Raw genomic sequence first — 26,044 nt, 5'->3', positions numbered from 1 at the left:
CCCATGTCTTCTTGTAAAAGTTTAAATTATATGAGAACAAAGACCTTCAAGACAATGTTCTTGAGATCTTCATTAAATTTAGGCCTTGTCACATCAGGTCTTCTAGAGCCCACTCTTAAATTTCCAATTTATAAATGTGATTTTCAATTCCTTATGCCTCATTTGAAAGAGTATTACCAGGTGGTACTATTGCATATCCTATTTCACTTCTGCCTTAGTGATATGTTTAAGCTGCACACTTCGGGCACTTTCACATCCTCTCATTACTGTCATTTTGAATGAGAAAAAACAACAATTCTAATCCCAGGCAAGGAGAAAGGTAGATGGGAGAACAATACAAAAATTAACAAAATGTACCATTCCACTGTGGTGCTGATTTATCTTTACCCTACACTGGAAAAAGTGACACTATTTCCATTAAAGAGACGACAGACTATACCAACATCATCATCACCCAAAAAAGCCACTGGCACTGCTCACCAGAAACAAAGTCTCTGAGAAAAAAAAATAAATTTGAATCTCCAATTCAGAGTAAAACTGAGAAAAATTTATTACAGAACTCTCCCAGGCCAAATAAACTGGGTATTGCCAGCTAAAAATGCCTTAAAAAAAAAAAAAAAAAAAAAAAGCAAATCAGTTGCAACACCAGTTAAAACTTCCCCTCCTTGCCCATTGCACGAGTCAGCTGGAGCTCACCACTTCACCACTTTCAGAGAGAAGCTGCTGCTGTAGCTTTCTAATAAGAGGATCTGCACGTTTCTCCTCCGTGTTCACCAGCGGTTTTGAGAACCAGCAGAACTTCTCAATACATAAATGGTAAGTGGCTTCTTTTATACTTAAGCTGTAGTAAAATAAATCTCTACTAACATTTCTCTGAATTGCACAGTGTTACTGACCTCCAAATCCTTTTCTAAGTATATCTAGGTTTCAGCTTTTTTTAGAGGTGACAAAGCTTACGACAGTGAAAAGTTTTGTTTCCAATCCATTTGCAGTAACCCTAGTTTCCTTCTCATTGATCTAAACTTGCCACTGGTCCCCAGATCAAATATTTTCATAGAAAAGCAACTTAAACAAGAAGTCATAGCAGGAGATGAGTTTCAAGACGTATTTGAAAGAACTGCGGTCTGAAATCAACCTCCTGGAATTACTTGCCCTGACAATATCATGTGGAAAGTATGGGAACAGCTGTTTCTGAAACTGCTAACATACCCTACCAGTTTAATGCAATTGTAGGGTCAGACAACACTGAATGTTAAAATATTTTAGACTCTCCTCTCAAGAATTCAGATTCTGCAAGTCCATTAGGTCTTCTAAAGAATTTTACCTAAAGTGTTGTCATTTTCACTGCTGTGGCTGCATCACAGAATTAAATGTAAATTTGCATTTTTAAGACCTAGCATGCAAACTGCATGGCCTAGACAAGACCTAGCAAAAAAAGCTATTTTAAGATTACATATACAGCAGTGTTTTTTTTTTTTTTTTTTTTTTTTTTTTTTTTTTTTTTTTTTTTTCCCCCGTAACAGTTGCCGGACAGCCAAGTTCAGAGTGCCAAAACCACTTCTGAAAATATTGTGAGATTATGGGGAAAAAACTTCTTTTCTCTGTAAAACAAAAATATTCTAAATAAACTTTTAAATGGCATTTCTTGTTGCTATGATAAACAAACTGAAGACTTAGGGTTTCCTCATTACTTATCAGTGATAACCATATCTCTAAACCCCTGCATGTGACTGCTCTCCAAACTGCACACTTTTTTGGTTTTCATTCCTTGGTCAAGGCTGACTTCCGTCTTTCATGTTGTACCTTCCTGGTCAGCAAAAGGCTTAGTGAAATTAAAAACTATTCAATGAGCAAAGAAAACCATGAAAACAAGGCAGGTTTGAAAACAACCTGTTACTGCATTAATGGGATTTCCAGCTAATAGTAGTTTATTTGTATAATACTGATTTGTGAATAGTCAAGGGAAGGAAAAAAACACTAAAGTTTATGTGATACAGATTATTAAAGATAATAATCTTTATTATTATCTGCAATAATATTGTGTTACAGGGTTACACAGTACATAGCCAAATAAATATCAATTGACAAATGCTTTTTAATTGAGAACCAGTGAGTTGCATGTGGGAGATCCGAATTATTTAACACAGATGAATTTACACTTGTTCTGAAATACTTTTATGTACTTTTTATCAACACTGAGAATATTTAGTTATGCCTACCTGTCTCTTTTCTGTTCTAGAAATGCTGGTACTAAGAAGTGAACTTAAAAAAATGCTTTGTTCTTACAGATAAAAAACCTCTTAAGTTTGCAGGAAAATGTAATAGCTGACTTTTAAAACAACACAAGACAGTAATAATGCTGTAATTACAGAAATAGATGTCTGTGCAAGTACTCTACACTATCTGTTCTTTCTTGCCTACAGATTACTTAGACTCACAGTATGTTATGATATCTGGCTGAAACTCCTTCTATTCAGCTACACCAATATTTTAGTGCATTTATTCCTTTTAGCTATGGCCTTTTATGTTTATATCACATTAGACTGTAGGCAATAAAGCAAACAGACAAATGAACAGAGATTCCATTCTTAAAATCTCTTTGTTTCTTTGCAGAACAGCTAAAAACCCTTTGCAAATGATGGCTGCAACTTCAGCTGATTTACCAACCATTGGTGCACACAAGGAAGAATTCTGGAGTAACCACACCAACCTGACCATAAATGTCTCAGAAAGCCACAATGATGCCAGCTGTTCCTTGGATGACAGCAACTCGCTGTCACTCGCTTTGATACTTTTTTACTCCATTATTTTTGTTGTTGGATTGGTTGGAAATATTATAGCCCTGTTTGCTTTCCTGTGCATTCATCAGAAAAGGAATTCTATCCAAGTCTACTTGCTAAATGTAGCTGTTGCAGACCTTCTGCTGATCTTCTGTCTTCCCTTCCGGATACTCTATCATGCCACCAACCGTTGGATGTTTGGGAGGATTTTTTGCAAGGTTGTGGGAACTCTGTTTTACATGAACATGTACATCAGCATAGTACTGCTGGGACTAATTAGTCTGGATCGTTATATAAAAATAAATAAGTCTGTGAAGCGTCCAAAGATGTTAACCACTACCCGGAGCGTGCAGATTTGTTGCACGGTGTGGGCGATTGCACTGACAGGATTTATAGTGGTAGTTGCACCATCTTTCTTGAAGACTGAGGTCAGCAACTCTACCAAATGCTTTCATTACCGAAGCAAACAGAATAAAGAGAAGACAGAAGCAATTTTAAATTTCATCATCGTAGTGATTTTTTGGATAGTTTTTTTCCTTTTGATACTTTCGTATGTTAAAATTGCCAAGAACCTTCTGAAAATTTCGAGGAGAAGGGCAAATTTTCCCAATGCAGGAAAATACACCCAGACAGCAAGAAATTCCTTTATTGTTCTCATAATTTTCACCATCTGTTTTGTGCCTTATCACATGTTCCGGTTTGTCTACATCACATCACAGCTACAAACCCTATCCTGTTATTGGACAGAGATCATCCACACGTCCAACGAGGTGATGCTCATATTTTCATCATTTAACAGCTGCCTAGACCCAGTTATGTATTTCCTGATGTCCAGAAGTGTCCGTAACACCATGTTCCAACTGATCTGCAGGAAACTTCATCGAGAGTCAAGCCTAAACCTGGAGAGCACTTCAGACATAAAACTTGGCCAATACACCCAAGAGCGATTATCCACCACCACTCCTCCTCACTCCAGCTACGTAAGGAAGAAATCTATGATTTGAATATCCAGATGAATCTCTGTCACTCCAGGTCACCAATTTCAGATCACGAAATCCTCTATTCTACAGCTACTAATTCTGCATCTTTCCTCCTGTTAAGAAAAATGAGAAGTCTAACTTCTGTTTGTGAAAATGAGAAGTTACTTTTCAGAAGCATTCTTTCACTCTTGTTTGTTAAGAAAACAAATTAGGAAGTTCTCAGACATTTTGTGTTGGATTAAACTAGAACACTAACTCTTTAGGGAGATTTCCACGAAGGGGTTTGAACCCGTAAAAGTAAACTTGTATATAGACATTAATATAAGCAGCTTGTATATGTAAATAATAGATGAATTGTGCCAAAAGTAAATTCTGTCCTATTTGAAAAATCTAGATACCATTACGGATTTTACGTATTTTAGGGTTTTCTCTGTTTTAATACGTTTCCAAGAAATCAGCATTTTAACGACATTTATAAATGTATTTTTAAAGAACACATTTGAGAATTTAGCAACACGCATCTTAAAAATGAGGTGAAGAACACAACAGCTTTCAATTCAGTTTTAAGTACAGCAGACACTCTTGTATTATTAAGCAGCAAAATTAAAATATTCAGCCCTTCTAAGACCCTTGTATTTCCAACATTTTAATGCGTATCATGGTCAAACACCTGAGGAAAAGCAAGCAACGCTTTCAGAAAATTCAAAATAAATGAAGGAGAGATGACATGTAGGTACTTCCTAAGATTTCCTTCAATATGACAAATTTGATGACTGCAGGTACACAAAGTAGCTTAGCAAGGAACATAAACTCACAGAGCAGAGCAAAAAGATCAGCCAGGCTTAGCCATAGATCTAATCCTAGATTTCCAAAGCCACACATTCCAGCTGCATGCCTCCTCCCTGGCAGGACACTTTTCTTTCCATGTGATTAAAATAATCTTGATAATTGCTGATGCCATGTGAATAGCAATATAACAGTAGTATTTCATAACTACAGCTATATTCTCAGATTAAAACTAAACAGCTTTATGTATTTAGGTACAAATAAATTTCAAACTAACATTTCTCAAAAACCAGAGTGCTGAAGGTGGGGGCTGTCTGGCAAAAAAATGACTAAAGCAGTAGAACTATGAACAACTTCAATGTCTGGGATAACAGATCAGAAAGGTGAAAGAAATACAGGCCAGACATCAAGCTTGGTAAAATAAGGATTTATTATCTTGACACATAAAACCAATACTGCTCAAGTTAGCAGGTGTAAAGAAGTTGGTTTTAATCTGACTACCAGTAACTTCTCTAATGGATCATGTGACTTTTAATGCCAAATCTGTGCAGATTTTTACTCATTCCATACAATATTCTGATTTTACAGAAGATACTCATAATACTCTGACTGAACAAAGTAAACATCAGGGCTTCACCTCTGTTAGATATAAACTTGGTTTAATTTTGATGTGATTTTACATCATTCAGATTTGATGGAACTGGATATAAACACGTTAAACAAATTACAATGACTAGCCAGTCTATTTTGTTTTCTTTCTTTTCTTTTTTAAAAATAAAAAATTAGGGGGTTTCTTAATCTTCAAAAGAAAGATTCCCACAAACATGTAATTTCATAAAGATATGATGGTAACTGCCTTTTTTCTTAAACATTTCAGCATACATTGGAGGTGTTTGTACAATAATTTCTGACTGATTTGCACAGTAATTGCATTTCATGATCTTTTATCATTTTTTCATTCTATTATATTAATGCTTCTCTTGGTTTTGTATTTGTACAGTGCAATTTTATTATGCAATACTGTAGTTCAACATATTTACATCAATTCTGGTACATCTAGTAGAGCTTATAAACCATAATTTCACAAGATATATACGTTATCTCATCATTCTTTCTTTTCTATGCTTATTCTGTGAGCAGCTGGTTCATGATACTGAACAGCAGGTTGGGATGAAGGTGTGGGCTGGGGAACTCAGGAGAAGACAGACTTGAACAACAGCAGCTTGAACAAAATGTGCATTCTAGAATTCTTTTAAACAAAGTGTTAGATCAGATTTTTCATTTACAAGGTTTGTAATTCATGCCCACAGCAGTACTGCCAAAACAGACTCAGATCTCTTCACAAGATCAAGTAGTAGTACAGGGTTTTGATACTGAAAATCCAAACTGCATTAAATTCATCAACTCTGCAGTTGAGAAATGAAAATCTGAAAGGGAACAGGTCTATAAGAAAATCTCTAAGAGCAGGCATGGCACAGAGGAGGGGAACGGGAAAGGCCACATGATCTTGACAAAGTGCAGCATTAAGGGAGCAGCAGTCAGAACAAAGAAACAACCACAGAAAGCAATCAGAAAATACTTTTAGATTTCTACAATTGTATAAATCTGTGCTTCAAGGTTTTAAAATCCAGATGTAGCAACTGGCTCAGAGAGGGATTTGAAACTAGACAGCACCATCTTGTAGGAAGCAATTACTACTGACCAAGAAACAAAAGCAGGTATCTTTACTCTTTTAAAAAATATTTAATCCTTAAATATTTTTTTTTTGCGATTGGTTTTCCCAAATTTGAGGGTAAAACGCCAGGCCTTACAAAAAAATATTACTGAAGAATAAACAGTCGTGAAACAACTTGGGAGACCTGCTGAAAGTCACACTGTGACGTGTCAAATGACCACAGAATCAGTCACTCAAATAGTGTGTCTTACTTCTCCTCTTCTTGGTGCTTCCTAATTACCTGAGTCCTCAGGTGAATTTACACATGATAGTAATTCTATTTATTTTGCTTTCTATATTTAAAGGCTAACTCAACACATATCCTCATATAACTGCATGAACCTCATTTTCATCTTTACTCAAATCTGTAACAGGGACTTGAATTTCAACTGGTGTCCCAAAATGTACCAGTCTTGTGCTGGTTTTGGCTGGGAGACACTCCTTCACAGTATGGGCTGTGGTTTGGGCTTGTGACCAAAACAGTGCTGACAGCCCAGGCATGTTTCAGCCATTGCTAAGCAGCACTTGCACAACAAGCAGGACTTCACTGTCCCTCACAACACGCCACCATGAGAGCCTGGGGGGGCACAAGGACATGGGAGGGGACACAGCAGGGACAGCTGACCCCAGGGACATCCCAGAGCACATGGTGCTATAAACAGAAGCCAAGAATGAGGTTTGGCTGTGTTGGCATTTCTCAAGAACTCACTGGGCACTGGTCAGATGGGGCTGCTTTCTATCACTTGGTGTTTTTGGTTCTGCTCCTTTCTTTTGCTTCAACCTTATTAAACTCTTTATCGCAAACCATGAATTTCTACTTTTACCTTACCGATTCTCCCTCCCCGCCCACTGGAGAGGAAGTAAGTGAATGTGTGGGATTTAGGTGCTTTCTGGGATAAAACCACAACCACCTACTGTGGCATGGCAGATTTGATCAGAGTGTGTCAGACAAAGCAGGAGGCAGCGCCAGAAGGGGAGGTCTGTTCTGCACCACAGCAGGCACAAGAACAAAAGGGGGAAGAGACAAAACATCATAAACAAGATTTCTCACTTTTACTCTTCTGATTCTCGCCCCCATCCCACTGAGTGGGAGTCAGAGAGTGGGTGTGAAGCCCACCTGACTACCAGGCTTAAACCACAGCATCAACTTTCACTTTTGCACTGAAATTATATGTAGATATGGTTTTAACTTGCAAACTGGTGTTTCTGAGGGCAGATAAACAGGAATTATTTTGATAACACAACATGGAAACATTTAATGGAATCACTTTCCTTACAACACTGGCCAGTGAAACCATAAAAGAGGAGTGCAACTTATATCACTGAAAAACAAGCAAGAATCACATTATTCCCAGAACTGGGAAGTTCACATATGGAAGCTTTAATTTGATGCTCTGACAGCACTTACAAAGCTGTGAGAGACAGTGTCAAGTCAGGCTGAAGTTGAGGAATTTCATGACTGGGAATTTCCTGGCTTTTGTGTTTTCAGGGCCGGAAAACAAGTTGTCTGAATATAATGTTGTAATGCAACATATAATGCCTATTGGCAATATAAAATCTAGTACATGTATAAATTAAAAGTGATCATGATTTGAGAATAGAGAAAATATAAATCACTGAGGTGAATGATGCACATAAAAATGATTATGAAGAACTTAGGGGTGCATGGCATAAAAAAAAAAAAGCTTATTTTCCATTTGAGTATCTTCAAATACATTTTAGATAAAGCACACCATTTTCCATTAGGTGAATGAAAACAATCCACTAAAAGAATAAGAAAGATTCTTGCTACAGCTTAAATTATAACTGTATTTCTGGGACAGGTGGCCTTTTAAAAAAAAAAACTTATAATACCTCATTACTTTGCTACTACTCTCAGCAATCCATTCCAAAATAAAGCCTGATAGACTCCAATTCATTACAACAATCTATTATCATACAGTAATTCAGGAAAAAAATGTGCCAGTTATCTCTTCTTACAGCATGAATTATTATCATTAAATTATAAATACTACAGGCAACAGTCAATAACCAACCAAATACTAATAGTAATCTTAAAAAAACCTGCTCACTGGAATTGTTCACACCAATCTCAGCAACATTTCAGGATATGCATTCAGCTAAGCCTTAGTGGAGCACCACAGTAACAAGGACTTCTAAAACTACTTAAGAAACTAATAAACATGTAATAAATAGAACACTCTCTCTGTTAGAATGATTTTTTAATATAACTATACATTCAAAAGTGGAAAACAAGGTATAGTTAAATCTAACAAGAACAGGAATTGAAGTACATGCAAACCAATTACAGCCTTACAACCTAATTACTAATAGTCCACAGCAAATAAATGTAATTGTAAATTACTTCAGCTATGAAATCAGAATAGGAAGCCAGCGTACATGTCCATTATTTTAGTAAAAAAATTAGTAATAATGAGACTGAACAATGATAACATATTGTGAGATGAATTCTCATAGTCCATGTTTAAACATAAAGCCGAACTAGCAAAAGAAGAACCTCACCAAACTTCTCATAAAGGAACTTATTTATAGGTGCTGGAAATCCTTATCTTACAACCACAGATGTATCGGAAAGCAGAAAACCCCAAAGCATCAGCTTCTGCAGAGCTGAAGAGAGTTTGATCTGTGATCATACCTATACTGTGGAGGAAGAAAACTGTCCTGTGTACTGTGTAAAACACTGCATTTCTTGGACAGTGAGGGCATTTTCTCTGCCAGAACCCTTGGATGCATCAGCTGTAAATTGTAATTCCACACAATCCATCACCTGACCAGACTGAAGAGATGTGTCCATTTGGTCACTCATGGGAGAACAGACATGGACACAGCACGACTGTACGTGGGCTTTGGGAATAGAGAGCTTGGTGACAGCTTGTGGAGCTGAAGAACTGCTAAATATCATTGAAAATACAAGTTTTCATGCAGAACTAGCAGCATGAAGTGGGCAGTCCCTAAAGAGAAGTCGTCCATCCTCCAAGAGGAAAACACTATATAAAGGATTGCAAGGTGTTTCTGTGCTGTACCTAAAGAACTGTTACACTGCTCTTCCATGCTATTGCCATTTTTTTCCCCTAATGGAGCTGATCCTGACTAAATTTCAAAGCCTTTTTTTGTACAGACACCACCTTTTCTGAAGTTTAAATGCCTACCTGCCTCCTGATCTTGTAAAAGGAAAGTATACACTCTGAAAACCTACTTATGTCAGAAAGAAATTTTTAACTGAACTCTCCAAGTTCCAGTGCCATCATTTTCACTGCAGCAGTGGAGATAATACTGACACCAGACAGAAATATTTCCTCTCAGCAAAGAAGGTGCCTGCAGCTTTTATAGGTAAGCTTAAAATTACCACTTCTTTGTTTTACCTGACAAAATTTGGTCAATGACACAAAAATTTTCATTAGACTTCTAAAATGAGTAAATTCAACAATTACTTTGTGAATTTAACTCATTATAATGTAAGAATTTAATACATTTTGGCTCAACAATACATATGGAACTTAGAGCACACTAAAATGCAAGAGCTATAAAAGTCAGTTTAATTTGGAAGTTTGTCAAACACTGCCTACAGCACACTTCTTGTACTTGGCTCTGGGCTTTTTATCACTGTTCCACTGAATCCTCTTTAGCATCTGAGTTCATTTGCTTACAGTTGTTTAAAAAAAATATTATCAGTCCCCAAGTTTGAAATCTGTTATTTGTTTCCATATGATTTGATACGAAAAAAAAAAGCTAACTAGGATACACTCCACTAAAAGATGTATGGATATGTCTGCATACAACAGCAAAACCTCTCCACTACAGGGTTGTAAGCTGAAATGTCAGTTTTTACACTCAGTCATTGCATAGAGCTTTCATTTCTTATTTTCAGTTTGGAAACTGAGAAAAGACTGAAAAAAGAACTTGGAAAAAATTAATATACCGCAGTTTACAACCATCACTGTATATGCTAAAAAACATGGACTGAGTTGTTAAATGTACATCTAACAGAGTTGTGATTAAGTACCACCACATACAAACATGAGTGCAGAACAGATATCTATAGTGAGATTCTTGCAGCATACAGACTAATTTGTAGTTAAATGGAGGTACAGATACTCTTCAGCATTTCTGGAATTAAAATAATTCTTTGCATTGAATTTGCTTATTTAATTTTAAATGGTCTGTAAGTGGTTTCCAAATTAGGTTACAGATGTTCCAGAAGACTGAGAAATAAACCAAGATCATAGAAGTTATTGCCAGACCCTAGCTTGAACCTTCAGCTTCCTAACTGATTTTATTAGATTCTATGCATATAAAAGCTTTGGGGTTTAACTTTTCTTCATGAAAGTTCAGTGGAAGAGAATGCTCAAACTGTAACCTCATGAGAACTTAAGGCAACAGCATCAAAGGATGACAAAGAAACAGGGAGACAGAGAAACAGCTGAGATAAGAGCAGAGATCTCAGATGCATATTACAGAAATATTAATTTTTAAATTGTGTTCCAGCTCTGACCACTCAAGAAACGCCGCCATAAATGAACAATTCATCATGTCTTCAGCCATCGCCAGCTACCACTGTAGCTCTCCCCATCATCTACTCCTGCCTCCTTCCCTCTGGAATGTCTGGGAACATTCTGGCTGCCTGGATATTCTTCCGGAAAGTGCCCAGCCGAAGGGCACAGTACATTTACCTGGCCAACCTGGTGATTGCCAACCTGCTGGTTTGCAGCACCATGCCCTTCCTGGCTGCCTACTTTGCGGATGGGCACCGCTGGCGCTACGGGTCCCTGGTGTGCAGGGTCGCCCATCACCTGGGGGCACTGGTGATGCACGTCAGCATGTACGTGACCATCACCATCCTGTGCTCCACTGCCCTCAGCCAGTATGCCACACTGAAGAAGAGCACCGGCACAAAACACTCCCCAGCTGTCCCAGGAAACTTCTACGGGCACCTGCTGCAAAGGTTCCAGCAGCCGAAGTTTGCGAAATATTGGTGTGTCGTTATCTGGCTGATTGTGCTCTGCATAACAGCTATAGCCATCATGTATGATGTCCAGCACAGGGTTTTGGGAGAGTTCCCCACATGCTACAACATCAGGGTAGAAGCTGGCGAACGTCCTGAAATGATTGCAGCTTCCCTTGCCACTGTGTGCTTTTTTCTGTTTTTTATGACTGTTTTGTGGTCGTACTGTTCCCTTACCAGACATCTGAGCAGAATACAAAAAAACACCTGTATTGGAGAAAGACATTTAATTTACAGAAGAGTGAAAAGAAATGTTCTTGTCATCCAGATAATATTAACTGTCTGCTTTCTTCCATACCATATTTTTAGGCCGATTTTCTATGTACTGCTTAAAGACAATGACTGTGCAAGGTTAAACTATCTAGTGGAAATTAAAAATTTCCTTACTTGTCTTGCTGCTGCTAAAAGCAGTTTAGATCCAGTTATAACCCTTCTGTTAAATAAAACATTTAAGAAAGGTCTTTATGGCCTGTTTACAAAATCCACACCAGAACATCAAAAACGTAACAATGATATTCTCACTGAAATGCAAAGAAATATAGAAAGATTTTGTTTAGACCATAAATAATAATAAACTAATTTTAACTAACTTTAGGCAGGCTTTGATCTAAAACTATAAATATTTAAATAAAATGGTAACATATTCTATTTTCTTTTCAAACCATCTTGCTTGTTACACCAACATTAGCCATAATAAATCCAATGTGTACATCCAAATGAATCCAAGGAGTTTGTAGAGTGAACAATGTAATACCCATACATCCACGTAATACAAAAGACATTTTACAGTTGATCTGTGGACAATTCCTTTTACCTAAAAAGTCAAGGAAGAAGGCAAAAACTAGGCTGAAGTTGAGGACCCAGTTGTCTCTTGTTAACAAGTAAGAGTTTTGGACACAGGTTTCCTTTACAAGAAGGTTGAACAAAGCACAGACATTTTCCTCAGGATGGCTGAACCACAATTGTGCTACACATCCAACAGCCAGGTAACTACAGCAAGACAGAACTGAGCTCTCAGAGTTTTCCAGATGGCAAAGTGCTGCTGACAGGACTGGTTTTAGATCATCAGCTGCGAGTCTGGGTAAGCAGAGCTGTTCACTACCAAAGTGCTCTTCTAATTTGCACAGACACAAACACAAACCCCACCACTTCTGTCCTTCCTGAAGTACATTTTATAGGGAATGTAGCTGCAGTTATCTCAGCACAGGCAACAGTCAATAACCAACAATGCCTGCCTGGGGTTGCTTCTCTTAACACAGTTTTTGAGGGCAGCATATGCTGAAGTCATTCCTCCTATACTTTTCTAGTCACAACCACTTGTTCCCCAGTGCTTAACAAAAAGGCAAAAAAATGAATGAAACTTTAGGAACTATTAATCAAATATAACTTTTTGACATACTTTTAGCAAGCTCCCACTCCAACACTTCTACACAGCACCAAAAATGACATATGCCTGACTTTCTTGCTATGTAATCTGCCCAAGATGATGTCCTTTAAAGTTCTTAACTGCATTAAAGTTTATCTTGTTTCAAATAGTGGAAAAGCTTTTGTGCGGTACAGGCAATTTGAGAAACTACAAATTGAGTCATGCATTGGACTAGCACTTGACAGAAGAGTTCATGAAGGAAAAATCCCCCAAAACTTAAAGGCATGAGTGATAAGGGAAAGTCAAAAAACCACTACAGAAAAACACAGCTCATGTTGCAAACTTTTTGCATTGCTTAGACGTGCTGGTGCCAAAATCAGAAGTTAGCAGGTGACATGTGAATTGTTTAATAAAAAACAATTAACCAATTCATTTCTATTGCAGTGAACACAAAATCATAAGGCAAACAGGCACAGCACTTGGTTTGCAAAGTAGTTTAGAAACCACAAGTCTGTCAGATTTTTGGTTAAGCCATTCAAATGTGCTGCATGGGAAGCCAGCTCATCGACCAGAAGACATGAGTTTTTTGATGTGTGAGCAAATGACTAAAACATACAAACTTAGCAACCAGAAAGCTTGTAAATGTTCAACTCCAGGTAGACCAAGCAGAATAAATACACTTCTCAGAAAAACTGCTTCTGAACATACTAACAGGTCAATAGAAAAGGGCCAGACAAACCAAGCATGGGGACCTTGAGATAGGAAGAAGAGGCACAGGAGTTAAAATAAGCAGGAGGAAAAGAGAATTGCCTAAAGAAACACTGAGAAAAAATACTGAAAGTTTTGGTTTTGGAGTCTCTTAACTTGTACGTTGACTGAGGAAGTGTTCCTCAGAAAAAAATGTGGCCAGGTAGGATACTTCAGTTGCACCTTTCATAGTGGTTTTGCAGCCTTAATCACTTTTTAACAACTCTGTATGTAGCAAAATCCTCACCAAGAAGTTGCTACTGGATCTCAAGGATCTAGTAAGTTGTAGAAAATACAGAAAAACCACCAATTATACTGAATGTCCCCAGAAAGCATAAAAGAACTTTCAAAGCGAAAAGACTGGAAGAAAATTAACATGCTTGTTAATTGTTTCTTGCTTTGGGTATTCAAAGATGAGAAATGGAAGATGATCTTAAAGAATAGATTCTATTCTGGTTATTTTTTAAATAGTTAAATATACAATTACATACACAAACACATATATACTACTTTTACTCATTTTTTAGATATGCCTAAAAGCAGAAGTGTAAGAGTGTTGAATTCTACGCAAAATCTGAAATGCTGAGCTACAAACAGTTCAGGCAATGAAAGACAGAAGTGGTAACTGAGTGCACTCTCAGAATTCATAACCCAGGTTAAGTTCTGTATAGTGCAAAAACCACCATGCAAATTGATCCACAGATCAAGTCTCAGGTCACCTGGACCACCTCAGATGTGTATATAACACACAGTGCAGAGTATAATGTTTGGTCCTATTCCCTGGATAAACTCCCTGGTTTTGACTCCCAGGCACAGAAATATTGAACTGAATCTTAGTGACAGAGAAGGCAGAATATGTGCATTTTTGCTTTAGCAGGTTTATCTATTTAGATGATCACATGTAGGAAATAAGCATTCATACCTACCAAGATAAAGCTGTAATTAACATTTTGGATGCCTGCATTTTGCTGACAGGTTCACCCTGACCCCAATTGCACACCAATTTGCTAATCAGTAACACATACAGATTCTCAAACTATGTGGAAATCATAAAACGAAGTTGGAGTACTTGGAATGAGTCAAGGATAAAACCCCGGAAACTAAAGCTCTTGATGCGATTAAATTACTCTTACATCAGTTATATTAAAAGGTATTTTTATGGCAAGATTTTTGCAACTGTGGAAAATTCTACATAACAATAGAGGCTCACAAAAGATTTCAAAACCTCTTGACGTTTTACTGATAAAAACCATTCTGTTAAAGTTATTGCAAATATAAGCCAGTGACAAATGGTACTCAAACTGAGAAAGAGTTTTACAGGAAAAAACAAAAAAATCTCATTTAAAACCCACACCCCTCCCCTTTCTCTTTTGTTGTTTTCTTACATAAAGATTTCTCCGTACACTAGCTGCTCTGCAATAACATTTGGTAATGGAAAAGACTCACTTTCAATAGCCACCTTCTGAGTATTCCTGACACAGCAAGGTTATGACAGAATAAATGGAATGGCTAAGTCCTCTATCAGTAGGTTGGCAGAACAGAAACAAATGTTGTGGTAAGGGAAAAAGTTCTTGACATTCACATTTCTGATGTACAGCTGTCTTGAGTTTTCTACCTCTCTGCATCTTCTGTTTTCCTCACCATATGATCCGGCTTTCACTGCAGGATCACCTCAAATGAGGGTGAAGGAAATGTGTAATTGCCACTGAATATAAAGCCTTTAGGCAATGCTGAAGGGGGTCAAATGATGTACACAGGCTCAAGAAACATCTGGTCTCACAGAGCAGTTACAGCAATTAAGACAACTACAGGCCACCCTGTGAAAGCTTTCATGCTTTGATTCTGTCATCAGAGGTAAATGTGGGGCACAGGGAGTTTGTCCCAGGATGGAGTCACTTGGAAAAATCAGGTTAAGTTTCTGGCACCAGACAACAGCAAACTTTAATTTTGTCTACTGTTCTAGACTCTTGTCTAACTTCCTAATCAGCCAGGAGCTAAGGAAGCTCAAAAAGAGCTGAAAGACACCAAAATCTTACGTGGGCTATATGGTGCTGATTTTCCTGTGCAGCAGAAAATGACCAAGCATTTTTCATTTCAAAATAACATTCACAGAAAGTTTAAAAGGGAGAAAAATGTAGCCTGAATATATCAAACCATACAGATTTTATGAAAGTATTTTCACTTTCACCCATTTAGATAATTTCTAAAGTGGTCATTTAGTCTACTTCCTTTCAAAACAATGTCTACAGTGACATCTAGAGCCTGGATATTGCAGTTAGTTTAATGAATTCTACTCCCAAACTCTACAATTCTGCACTGCTGTTGCCAAAACAAAACACTGTTCGTTTACACTGCTTTAGACTGATAACTTAGACATTTTTTCCTAGCCCATGTAATCTAAACAGGTTCATTTCTAAGGATGGTATTTATAAAAAACCTCTGCGATTCTGAGGTTCTGAGAGACAAGATAAGCATTAAAATAAATTCCCACTTTACCCTCAGTGAAACGGGCCTCCCACAGAGGCCCTTGAAGCTAAAGCTTGTTTGGTTTTTTTTTTTTTTTTTTTCAAGAATATAGTCCAAGAAAAACAAGTGGAGCTTTCACGAAGATACAGCAACATAAAGATTATGTTAAGTCTAAAATTCATGTGGTACCAAAACCAACAATTAAAAGTACCTAGAATCTTTAACACAGAACAAGACAGGACATTCTACCAGCAATTAAGAACTCATTTTTAGTATCTGTTTTAAGAAATGACTATTAAAACACCAAACTTAAAAAGAAAGCCTGTTACATAGTCATCTTCTTGATTTTAAAAGGAAAGGCATAAGAGGTTGGGAATGGTCTGCAACATCTGGGTACAGAAGACCAAATGACTCCTTATAAAAATCACCAGTTCATTGTTGTACGTTCTCCCCTCACAGGTCACCTGCAGGAATTTGAAGCACAGTTCACCCTCTATCAATCTTCTCTATTCACTAAAATCCAAGAATCACTTCTCAAACTGCACCATCAGAGCTTGCTAGAATTTTCCTTAATTCCTACAGTGCTTGACTCACTTTGGATGAAAACAAACTCTTGGAGAAGTGGGAACAGCTACTTTAGGCAATGACATTAAGAAAGAACATGCATATTCAAATTGAAGAGAGTCAAGCCCACTTGGGTTAAAACTCCCAGCTACTCACATTAAAATACTTTGGGATAAACTACTTCCATAAATATCCATGGAAACAGTACAAAGTTTACCAGATCAAAACCAATATGTACATACACTGGTATTAAACACTGCATTTCTCCTCCCAAATTTATTTATATCAAAGACAGTTTTCACAATAATAAATGTTTACTGGACTGTCTCCAAGAAGTAAATAATATTACTAATATTGTTGCATGTAAGCGTGTGCATCTCTCTGAAATCTTAGTGTGAATGAGGGCTGTCATTATGCTGTCAAATTGATGCCAATAAACTGCCAATTCCAGTTTAATTTATGCAATTAATTTATATACACATTTTCCTAACAAGAAAAAAATGCATGCAGATTCTGTACGAATATTCAAAAACTAGAAATTAAACTGACTTTCAAAGCAAGTTGTAATCAAATGCAAGTGTCATTTGTGAATACAGACCTCCTAAATGTTCTATATTGATGGAATTAGGGTGGGCTTTAATCTTACATGACACAATAAGAGTAAAGACACACTCAACAAATACAGATTCCATTTCTACAGCTCCTCCCTTCCCTAAATTATAGAAATTGAAATTCAGTTGTTTGCATTATTGTGATGAAGAAATAAAAGAGTAATTAAGCCCCCTTACCTTCACATCTCTGTGAATTATATTATTATCATGACAGTAACGTAGAGCTTCCAGTATCTGTCTCATGTAATGACTGAAAAAACAAACACATTATGCATGACAAACTTGCAGGAAAAATTACTATACACATTTAATCTAAGTATTAACAGTCTAACAGTATAAAGCTAATCAACCAATTTAACCTCAAATATACACAGTTCTGTAGAACGGAGTTTATGTTTATAATAGTGAATAATACAATCTAAAGTTTGAGAATTATTGTGATTGAAGCCGAGGGAAATTAGAAAATAAAAATCTTTGTTTTCCAGGTTTTTGTAAAGGTTTCAAATGTTAAGTAATTCTGCTTGATATGACAAGGAAATCAGGGACTCTCCATTTTTTTTTTTTTAGTAACAAAACACAAGGAAAATAGAAAAAAAAAAGTGACTATCAGTGCTTGATTTCTCTGGAAAATGACTGCACCAAGGTCTTGGCTTGGTTGATGCAGATCGGAGGGCAACCTCTTCCTCCCCTGTGTGCAAAGGATGCCCTAAGAGATCACTGAGGACAGCAGAGCCAACACCTCCAACAGCATCCTGTGCTGCATCAGGGCATTACTGTGGGCTGAGAGAGGCAATCCTTGTCCTCTGGAGGCTCCAGCTGCTTAAAGGCAATGTTTTTTTTTCCATAGGAACATAACAATGCACTGGATTAAGCTGCTCAGGGAGGCTGTGGAATCTCCCTGCTTAGAGGTATTCTAGATCCCACTGGACAAAGCCTTGAGCAGCGCAATACAACTGCCGTGTTGCCCCTGCCTTGAGCAGGGGTTGAAATACAGACACTGGTATCTCCTCCAACCTGGTTTCTATGGTGCTAAAAAACCTGCAGTGTTGAGAAAAGCAAACAAAGAATCTTGTGGGCTTTGAGCTCAACTATCAAGCCATTTGGACAGTGGGTTTCATTACCCTTCTGCAATTTTATAGACTCTTTCAACCTTAGTTTATCTCATAAGTGAAAAGGTGAAGCGACCATAAATACAGTGATACATAAGAAAAAAACCAAACAAACTCAAACTCCATCTAGCAAGACCAGTAAAACTCTGATCCTGCCAGGCAAAGTCACTTAATGCCATCATTTGAGAGATCCACAAAGGCAAACACAGCCAATTAGGTATTGGATGTGAAATACAGTTTTACTCAGTAATCTCGTCCAAATCTGTAACTAGTAAATGGCAAATTGCGCTAAAATTCTACTTTGATTATGCTAACTATTGCAATAAACATCTAGAGTGTGGAAACAGCATTATTTATAGTACTCCAGCTTTCAACTTTTAGCTAACAGATTGCACAACAGTATATTCCACTCTTTTCTATTTATCCTGAGGGATTAATTAAAATTATAATAAATACCTGGCTACAGCTTCGCTGTAGACAAATCCAGCATCTGCTCTCTTCACAATTTCAAAACACAGGTCTGCTCCATCCATACTGTGGTAAAAAGAGGCAAAAATGATAACCACAATTAGTTACACAAAAATGCTTTAAAAAACCTATTTATTTCCTTTATATAAATTTTATATAAAGTACTCTAGATACAAATACAGTGCATTACTCACTAAAACAGCATTTAATGGGTAATCCAATAGAAAATAGCTTGCCACAGGTTAACCATTTTACATCCCTCAAGTCATGTAACAGTTCTCTTAAAGCATTACCAATACCAAACATTTACTTTATTGCTTGAACTGCTCATTGAACAAGATGTGCAAGAAAAGTCAATCCCCTGCAAAGAGGACACAGCAATTTAACAATCAACTCTTGATATTAGGTAAAGTGTGTTCTTATAAGCGTTACAAGTGGAACTCTATACTATCGACTGTAGTATATTAAAAAATGTTACTCAATTTGAATTTTAAATGAAGACTTAAAAAAAAAAAAACTCTAGAAATACAGTACAGTCTTGCCAGTTGGCATTCTCCTCTGGATAATCAAGCAGCCAAGAGGAGATTTTACAGCTCACAGACACCTGAGAACACTGACAGCCCACTTACTGTATCACCAGCTCTGAAACTTGGTATCTTTTCCTCTTCTCCCTCATCTTTCTGATCATCTAGCTTGCCACAATGAGCAGCAATACACTTTAGATGCAGATATATTCAGAAATCTTAGTCTGAAATCAGGCTGCCATTTCTCTTAAAATGAAAGCAGCCTGGTGCTGCTCTCCTTTTCCCTCTCCTGAAAGGGACATAAGGCAGATTGGTATCTAGAAATGTTCACAGCCTGATGGGCCAAGAAGAGAGTAAAAAGAGTTACAGGAACAATAAAAATCACATAACTCATATTTAATAAGGCACTTGCAAAAATATTGAATGTAACATGACATTTTCAGCCTTCACACCTTTTCTTTTTACTCGCCACAAAGAATCAAAAAAAGCAGAATTTCCAGGGCATCTGGACAGTCAACATTCCCAGGGCTGTTTCAGTAAGCTGTTCAGAATTATCAGCATCACTTCTGCTTTGTTACATACCTGCAATGCCAAACTTCTGCTTAGGGAGTCACGAGCCATGTGCAGAAGCTTTCATTCCCAAATAAATCCCAAAGGTCTCCCTCATGCAACATCACTATCATCTAGATAGATGATAACATACACTATCATCTGGATAGAGCACTGGCAACTATAAGAGGGACTGGTGACCAAAAGAAAAGCACATTGAAGATTGCAAAGAACCCCATCTTGCCAAACCACATCTGTTCTTCACTGCATCAATATATTTCTCTGTGGGTTTTTTCCCCGGCAGTTTTTCTGTCTTGCACGACTCCCAACAACAGGTCTGCACACAGGGCTAAATATCACTCAGAGAATATCACAGAGTCCATACAGCAGCCATGGGCAGCTTCACTGAGAGCAGCATAAACCTGGAATTCACTGGCTCATTGGAAAAAATCCCCCACGTTAACCTCTCCACCCTTTCTCAAATATAGGATATATAAAATGTATGATCAGCTAACAAAAATAAGGAGATGTCCTTCTCATGAAGCAGCAGAACCCTTTAGAAGACTAATTATCTGTACTTAATAACAATTCAGAAAAATTAAAGATCCAGAGGCACTCAAGCTTTTTAGTAGCATCATGTTTCTGAGACATGGAGGGAGGAGTGTAATGTTTTTACATTAACTTTTCCATTAATGTTTTTACATTATTTTTTGACACCTTTTATACAAGGTGTTAATAATCAGCACGGTCTTTAGCATGTATTTCTAACTCCCACTTATATATAACAGTATTTTTCATCCAAATTTTGTACCAGCAAGTGCCAGTTTGAATTTCTTCTTGGTAAATATGTTTGAAAGTTTTACTCCATTAAGATGAACTCTGTTGGCCTGCCAAGCAATAGTATGAGTTAGGTATACTTTAATCTCTGACTTCAAATGACTATTTTTTCAAGACAAAATCTTTTTTTTAAAGAGTAGATTTTGATTCATGTGTAAAGAGGGCTTGTATCTCTCCATGTGATATGATATATTCAATATGTGATATTGAATTTTACCTGAAAATCATGAGACTTTTTTCTAGTTGGGACTAAAAAAAAGCCAGAGTCAACCTCAGTTATAGGGAATGCCAGAAAATTCAGTGAACCAACAGACAAAAAACTCAGCAATAGCTCAACCACTTACAAGACGACTTTACAGAAACTGAAAGCTTTGTATACTATAACAGCAATAAAGTTTTGGAATATTGATGGAATTAAAGTTCAGGAAGTCTCAAGGGTTTGCACCTATCAGTATAAGCATGTGAAAACCACAAAAAAGAGAAACAGGTAAGTTAAATTCCACTGAAGTAAACACACAAATATATTCATGTTGAAGATATAAGTGGGTGATGCAAAAAATTTTGGGAAAAATCAAAACACAGTTGTAACCTGAGAGAATTCCCAGACACCAGCAGAGGGAGCTCACGGAAGGGACATGAACTGAGTGGAACCGATATATTTTAAATATATATATATTTTATACATATATACAATAAGTAAATATAAATATTATATATATTATTATTATAATATATACGGTAACATTAAATATAATATAATATAATATAATATAATATAATATAATATAATATAATATAATATAATATAATATAATATACACACACACAGAAATCTGCTCTGACACCAGCAGTGACTGAAGAACAGACAGCACACTGCATAAGAGATCTGTGTTTTCATACTGGGGTATGACAGCTTTGAATTTGCAGACTTAACAGGATGTTAATTTACAGTTTCATTTATTGATGAAGAATGAGAAAGCTTTACAAACACTGCTTCTTTCAGGGAACTGAATTATTTCTTAATAAAAATAAGATAAAAAATTCAGAGCTGACATACTGCTTGTAACTGAGTTTACTGAGTTTTGTAGCATATATGTTCAAGGCTTGTGCATGATGGCATTTTCCCCTTCATCTGGACAGTTCTTACATATTTACCATTTTCACTTACCTCAAAACAAGCCAACTGCAACCTTGTTAAGTATTGATTTTATGAATTTGAGATTTTAACCTGCAGCATTTTTACATGTCAGCTACATTAAATGGCAAAGCTATATGCAAACAACTACAATTATATATACATCCTGACTGCTAAATCTTAACAAATCAGTTCTTCTAATGTCCCAAGACAGAAATCTCTCTCAGAATGCACCTAGAAAAACCCACCTATGTATAGTGATGAGATAATATTCCGCAAATGACCAGATACCAAGGTATTTGGAATTTTGGAATGCACTCACTGCTCCTGTATCTCAGCTCTTCAACACAGAACTACTCTCAGTCCACATATACTGAGGATAAACTGCAAATAATGTACTCCTAAGTCTAAAATCTAGTTTTAAGACCCTTCAAAATGAGTATTTGCTTTCTTTTAGAAATACTGCAGGCAGCTCTGACCCTTCTCAAAGTATTCTCACTAATAAAAATCAGTGATCATTAGGAAAAAATGTAATAAGCAATAGAATATTTAGTGACACTTGTACACCACAGAAAAAACAGTATTCTAAATAAAACCAGGACATTTATGGGGCACCTTATCAATCTCTACAAATGCCTGAAAGAGGTTGTAGCCAGGTCAGGGTCAGTTTGTTCTCTCAGGTAACAAAAGCAATCAGAAAAGTGAAATGGCATCAATTTGTGCTAGGGGAGTTTACATTGGATAGTAGTAAAAATCTCTTCTCTGAGAGAGTTGCCAAACATGAGAACGGGATGCCCAGGTTAATGGTGAAGTCACCATCCCTGGGGTTATTTAAAAGATGTGTAGATGTGGAGTTTAGGGACGTGGTTCAGTGGTGGACTTGGCACTGCTGGGTTAACGGCTGGACTTGATGATCTTAAGAGGTCTTTTCCAACCTAAATGACCCCATGATTCTGTACAGTTGCCAGCAAATAACACCACAAATGGAAAAGAAAATTGCAACTCTATTATAGAGAGTAGAACTGGCCTTTTTCAGATGTAAGGTGTCTCCAGAGCCTCTAAGGGATCATTTTCTTCAGAGTAAAGAGTCCCTCTGGGGGGGGGGGCAGCTGGGATGTGTGTGAGGGAAATCATTTTGCACAGGTAGATCCTCTCTCGTTTGTAACACAGTAACACCTAAGTATTTCTAAAATAATATTTTCACCTTAGCAATAAGACCTTCTAGGATGGGGTCTGCTTCTTACTCTATACATGTACTTCATCTATTATGACCACCTGCTTCAGTGCAATTTATTATAGCAGCACCATGCAGCCTAATGATACTCTGAGATATAGGCCATTCTAGAGAGTTGAATTTGTGTATGAATAAAGGGTTCAAAATAGAGCTCATTTTTTGGTGTTAAACCTCATTGCTACTGTTCATCAGCGCTTCTATGAATTTGATTTTTAAAATGTTTCTTTTCACAAAAGCTTTCAAAATTGGGCACATATTATACATTTTCCTGAGTGGTTCAATCAGTTGTTACCAGGTTACATGCTACATTTACTTATTTCACTTGTACCTTTCCTGTATCAATAGGTTTGGCAAGATATCCAGGATCCCGCCAGGAGCTGCCCCATTTCAACTCACACCCTATGAAACAGCAGTGAACCAATCCATCATTTATGTGCAGGTGATGGCATAAAGTTTTAGGTTTGGTTACTCCACGGTGAATTTCATGTGCTGGACCTGCCTTAGTTTTCATGGAAAGCACCTGCCAGTCCACAAATCACTCATCACAGCTGGGTTTATGTCTCCTCTGTGCTGTCTTCCCCTTTTTGGTCACTTCAGAGTAACTAGACCCTAAGGAAATGTATTTTATTACTGTAGACAGAAATCTGCTGCGAATCAGTTGAGCTGGTTACAGTAACAGCATAATGAACAGAAAGCAGTATGGGGGAAAATGAATGACCAACACGTACGGAGATGCTTTTCTGCTAACTCCAAGTTTGTTTTTGTGTCACAGTTACAGAGTGTGCCCCTAACTGCTCAGACTCACACAATGCAGTCTCACTCCACACAAACATCAGTCTGCTGCTGAATCACTTTACCAAAACATCCCCTCCAGCACAACAACACATCCTGCCACAACTCTTCTATTCCCTCCCACATTTTGAGCACAGGTGTTCCCTACTGCCTCATTTTCTATCACTGCTACAAAAGACTGATGATTTTTGTGTACAAAGTAGACAAGGACATACATATGATAAACAATCATCATCCCTCAAATAATTTGGCTTTGTAATTCCTTCTTTCATGTGGCCTGAAGGCAGGTGCAGTATTTGTGTAGTAATTCTAATTGTTCAGACTTGCTTTTTATGTGTACAAACATAAATTATAATAGGGTTGTCATTAAAAAATAATTACTGCTTTTGTCTCCTATTTCTGAGCTATCAGCATGGTAAAAATAGAAGCAACCCTTTTTTTTTCATTTCAAAATCTTGTTAATTATCTGAGTATGACTACTCAAGGTCTACATAATTATTTCATAATAGGGTAATTAAATCCCCTTGGTCCATGCTTTGGGATTTTCAAAATAAAAAGCCAAGTCAGTATTGAATCAAAATGTACAGAGAGGAAAGCACAGAACAATTATTTCACAAAACCTAAGTTTATAAACTCATCTAAAAAACACACAAGACTTGCAAACAACAATTTTCTGCTTTATCTAATGTTTCTGTTGTGGCTTTTCTACTACCACAATGGTAAAACATGTGAAAATGTATTTTTTATGTGGACATCTCAAATCAAATTCTTGGCTCTAGTGGGCAAACCAGTTTTACCTAACAAACTGGTATGATGTTACTCTAACATCAGCAGCTCCAATCCATCAGAAAATATAATGTAGGAAGATCAGAGAAGTTTCAGAGGTACAAATACATATACCCAGACTGACTAGGAATGAATATATAGGGAGCATAAAAAGAAGAGCTGGTAGGCAGAGAGAAAGAAGATCAAATACAGAACATGCACAAAAGACTATTTCACATGTCTGGCTGTATCCTTCCCATTTAGATAAAACCTAACTCAGGAAGAACTAGTAATTTTCTCTCAAATAAATGATGTGGTAATTTTGGGGCTGCCCCTCTTCTTTGTTTCTTGATGTTAAATAAAAATACCTGTCCATCGCTGAAACATATTTTGTTCTCTCTTACAACTAAACTCTTACATTCAAACTTCCAAAATGAGTATTTTAGACAAAAGCCTCTTTTCATATATTGTGAACAAGTATACTGATTTACAAGAACACTTAAATACACCAATAACTTCACTTTCTTATCTAGTAACAGAAAAGCAGTGCTAAAGAAGCAACAGTGTGGAAAAAAAAATAAACAACTGGAACAAAATACCCTCAGTTACCCAAAGGTGATGTCTACCAGCATATTTTCAACTTCTCCTCTGACCCTGCAGCCAGCAAAAAAGATCATGTCTGTCTGGTGCTCACCACTTAGTAGGACAATTTTTTTTTTTTTTTTTTTTTTTTTTTTTTTTTTTTTTTTTTTTTTTTTTTGGGACAACCTGGACTTGCCAGAAATAAATATTTTCAAGGCACTCAGCCTCTGAGCTACAAAACCTACAAGTGTGAGCAGACATATTTTTAGGATTAGCAAAAGACAACACAGAAAGGTAGAACCAAGGAGAGAAACTTACAACTCAAAGACCATATAAAGCATTCCATCTGAGCTGTATGTCTCCAACAGTTCAACAATGTGAGGATGCTTCAGCATGTGACAAATACTGGCTTCTCTCTTCAGATCTGTGGAAGACAAGAAGGTGGTTGCAGATTAGCTACATATTCAAGCTGTTTAGAACACAATGTTTGGAAAGATGCACATATTTGAAATTTCTAATAAATTCATTAATCGTTATAAAGAACACTGACAAGATGATATTTAATTACGCTTAATTCAAATACTCACATATCTCTCAAAACTTAACAGATTCTTGACCTCATATATTAACAGAAGATCTCCTTGGTCACAGTCTGAACAACTCTACAGATGTAAATTCCTTTAATGTACAATTGCAGACTACACTGAGATTTTCACCCTAAATATTTAACAACACTGCAGAATTACCTCCAAAAGCAGAAGACAGACTTTACCACACTACAGAACTATTAATAACTGGAAGTCTCTACTCTAAATCCTCTGCTCAAAGGAAGGTGAACTGGAGCAGATTGTGCTGGCCCACATCCAGCTGAGCTCTGAACATGTTCAGGTGTGGAAACTCCACAACTGCCCAGAAAACCTACACCAGTACCTGATTATCCTTGTAAGTAAAGAAATTTTGTTCTTATGTTTAAATTTCTTGCACTTTACTTCTTTAATAGTATTTATTTTAA

The 26,044-nt window shown here is 36.9% G+C and overlaps 3 protein-coding genes across 7 annotated transcripts in view; 2 read left to right on the top strand and 1 right to left on the bottom strand.

The window, feature by feature from the left end:
• The window catches only part of CASK (calcium/calmodulin dependent serine protein kinase), a 189,382-nt gene that overhangs the window by 83,499 nt on the left and 79,839 nt on the right, over nt 1-26,044 (bottom strand). For all 4 annotated transcript variants that reach the window (XM_083883313.1, XM_083883315.1, XM_083883316.1 and 1 more), the window contains exons 3-5: nt 25,351-25,456; nt 18,603-18,680; nt 17,215-17,287 (exon numbers count right to left, since the gene is read on the bottom strand). In XM_083883313.1, coding sequence (XP_083739439.1) covers nt 17,215-17,287; nt 18,603-18,680; nt 25,351-25,456 — 257 coding nt within the window. The remainder of the gene's footprint in view (nt 1-17,214; nt 17,288-18,602; nt 18,681-25,350; nt 25,457-26,044) is intronic.
• Nucleotides 363-5,570, top strand: GPR34 (G protein-coupled receptor 34). Of its 2 annotated transcripts, none has more exons than XM_083881584.1 (2): nt 363-816; nt 2,619-5,570. In XM_083881584.1, the coding sequence occupies exon 2, from the start codon at nt 2,636-2,638 to the stop codon at nt 3,782-3,784; it is 1,149 nt and encodes a 382-aa protein (XP_083737710.1). In that variant the 5' UTR covers nt 363-816; nt 2,619-2,635; the 3' UTR covers nt 3,785-5,570. The 2 variants fall into 2 exon arrangements, with proteins under 2 accessions (XP_083737710.1, XP_083737709.1); XM_083881583.1 differs by having other exon boundaries at nt 2,614-5,570.
• Nucleotides 9,327-11,851, top strand: GPR82 (G protein-coupled receptor 82; the record flags this gene model as incomplete). Its single annotated transcript, XM_083854460.1, has 2 exons — nt 9,327-9,611; nt 10,767-11,851. Exon 2 carries the CDS (start codon nt 10,796-10,798, stop codon nt 11,849-11,851), a length of 1,056 nt encoding a protein of 351 aa, XP_083710586.1. The 5' UTR covers nt 9,327-9,611; nt 10,767-10,795.

This window comes from Zosterops lateralis, assembly GCF_965231275.1.
Source record: "Zosterops lateralis genome assembly, chromosome: 2".
Lineage (NCBI taxonomy): Eukaryota > Metazoa > Chordata > Aves > Passeriformes > Zosteropidae > Zosterops > Zosterops lateralis.
The sequence above is the reverse complement of the archived record's forward strand: the minus strand, read 5'-3'. Positions and strand labels throughout refer to the sequence as shown.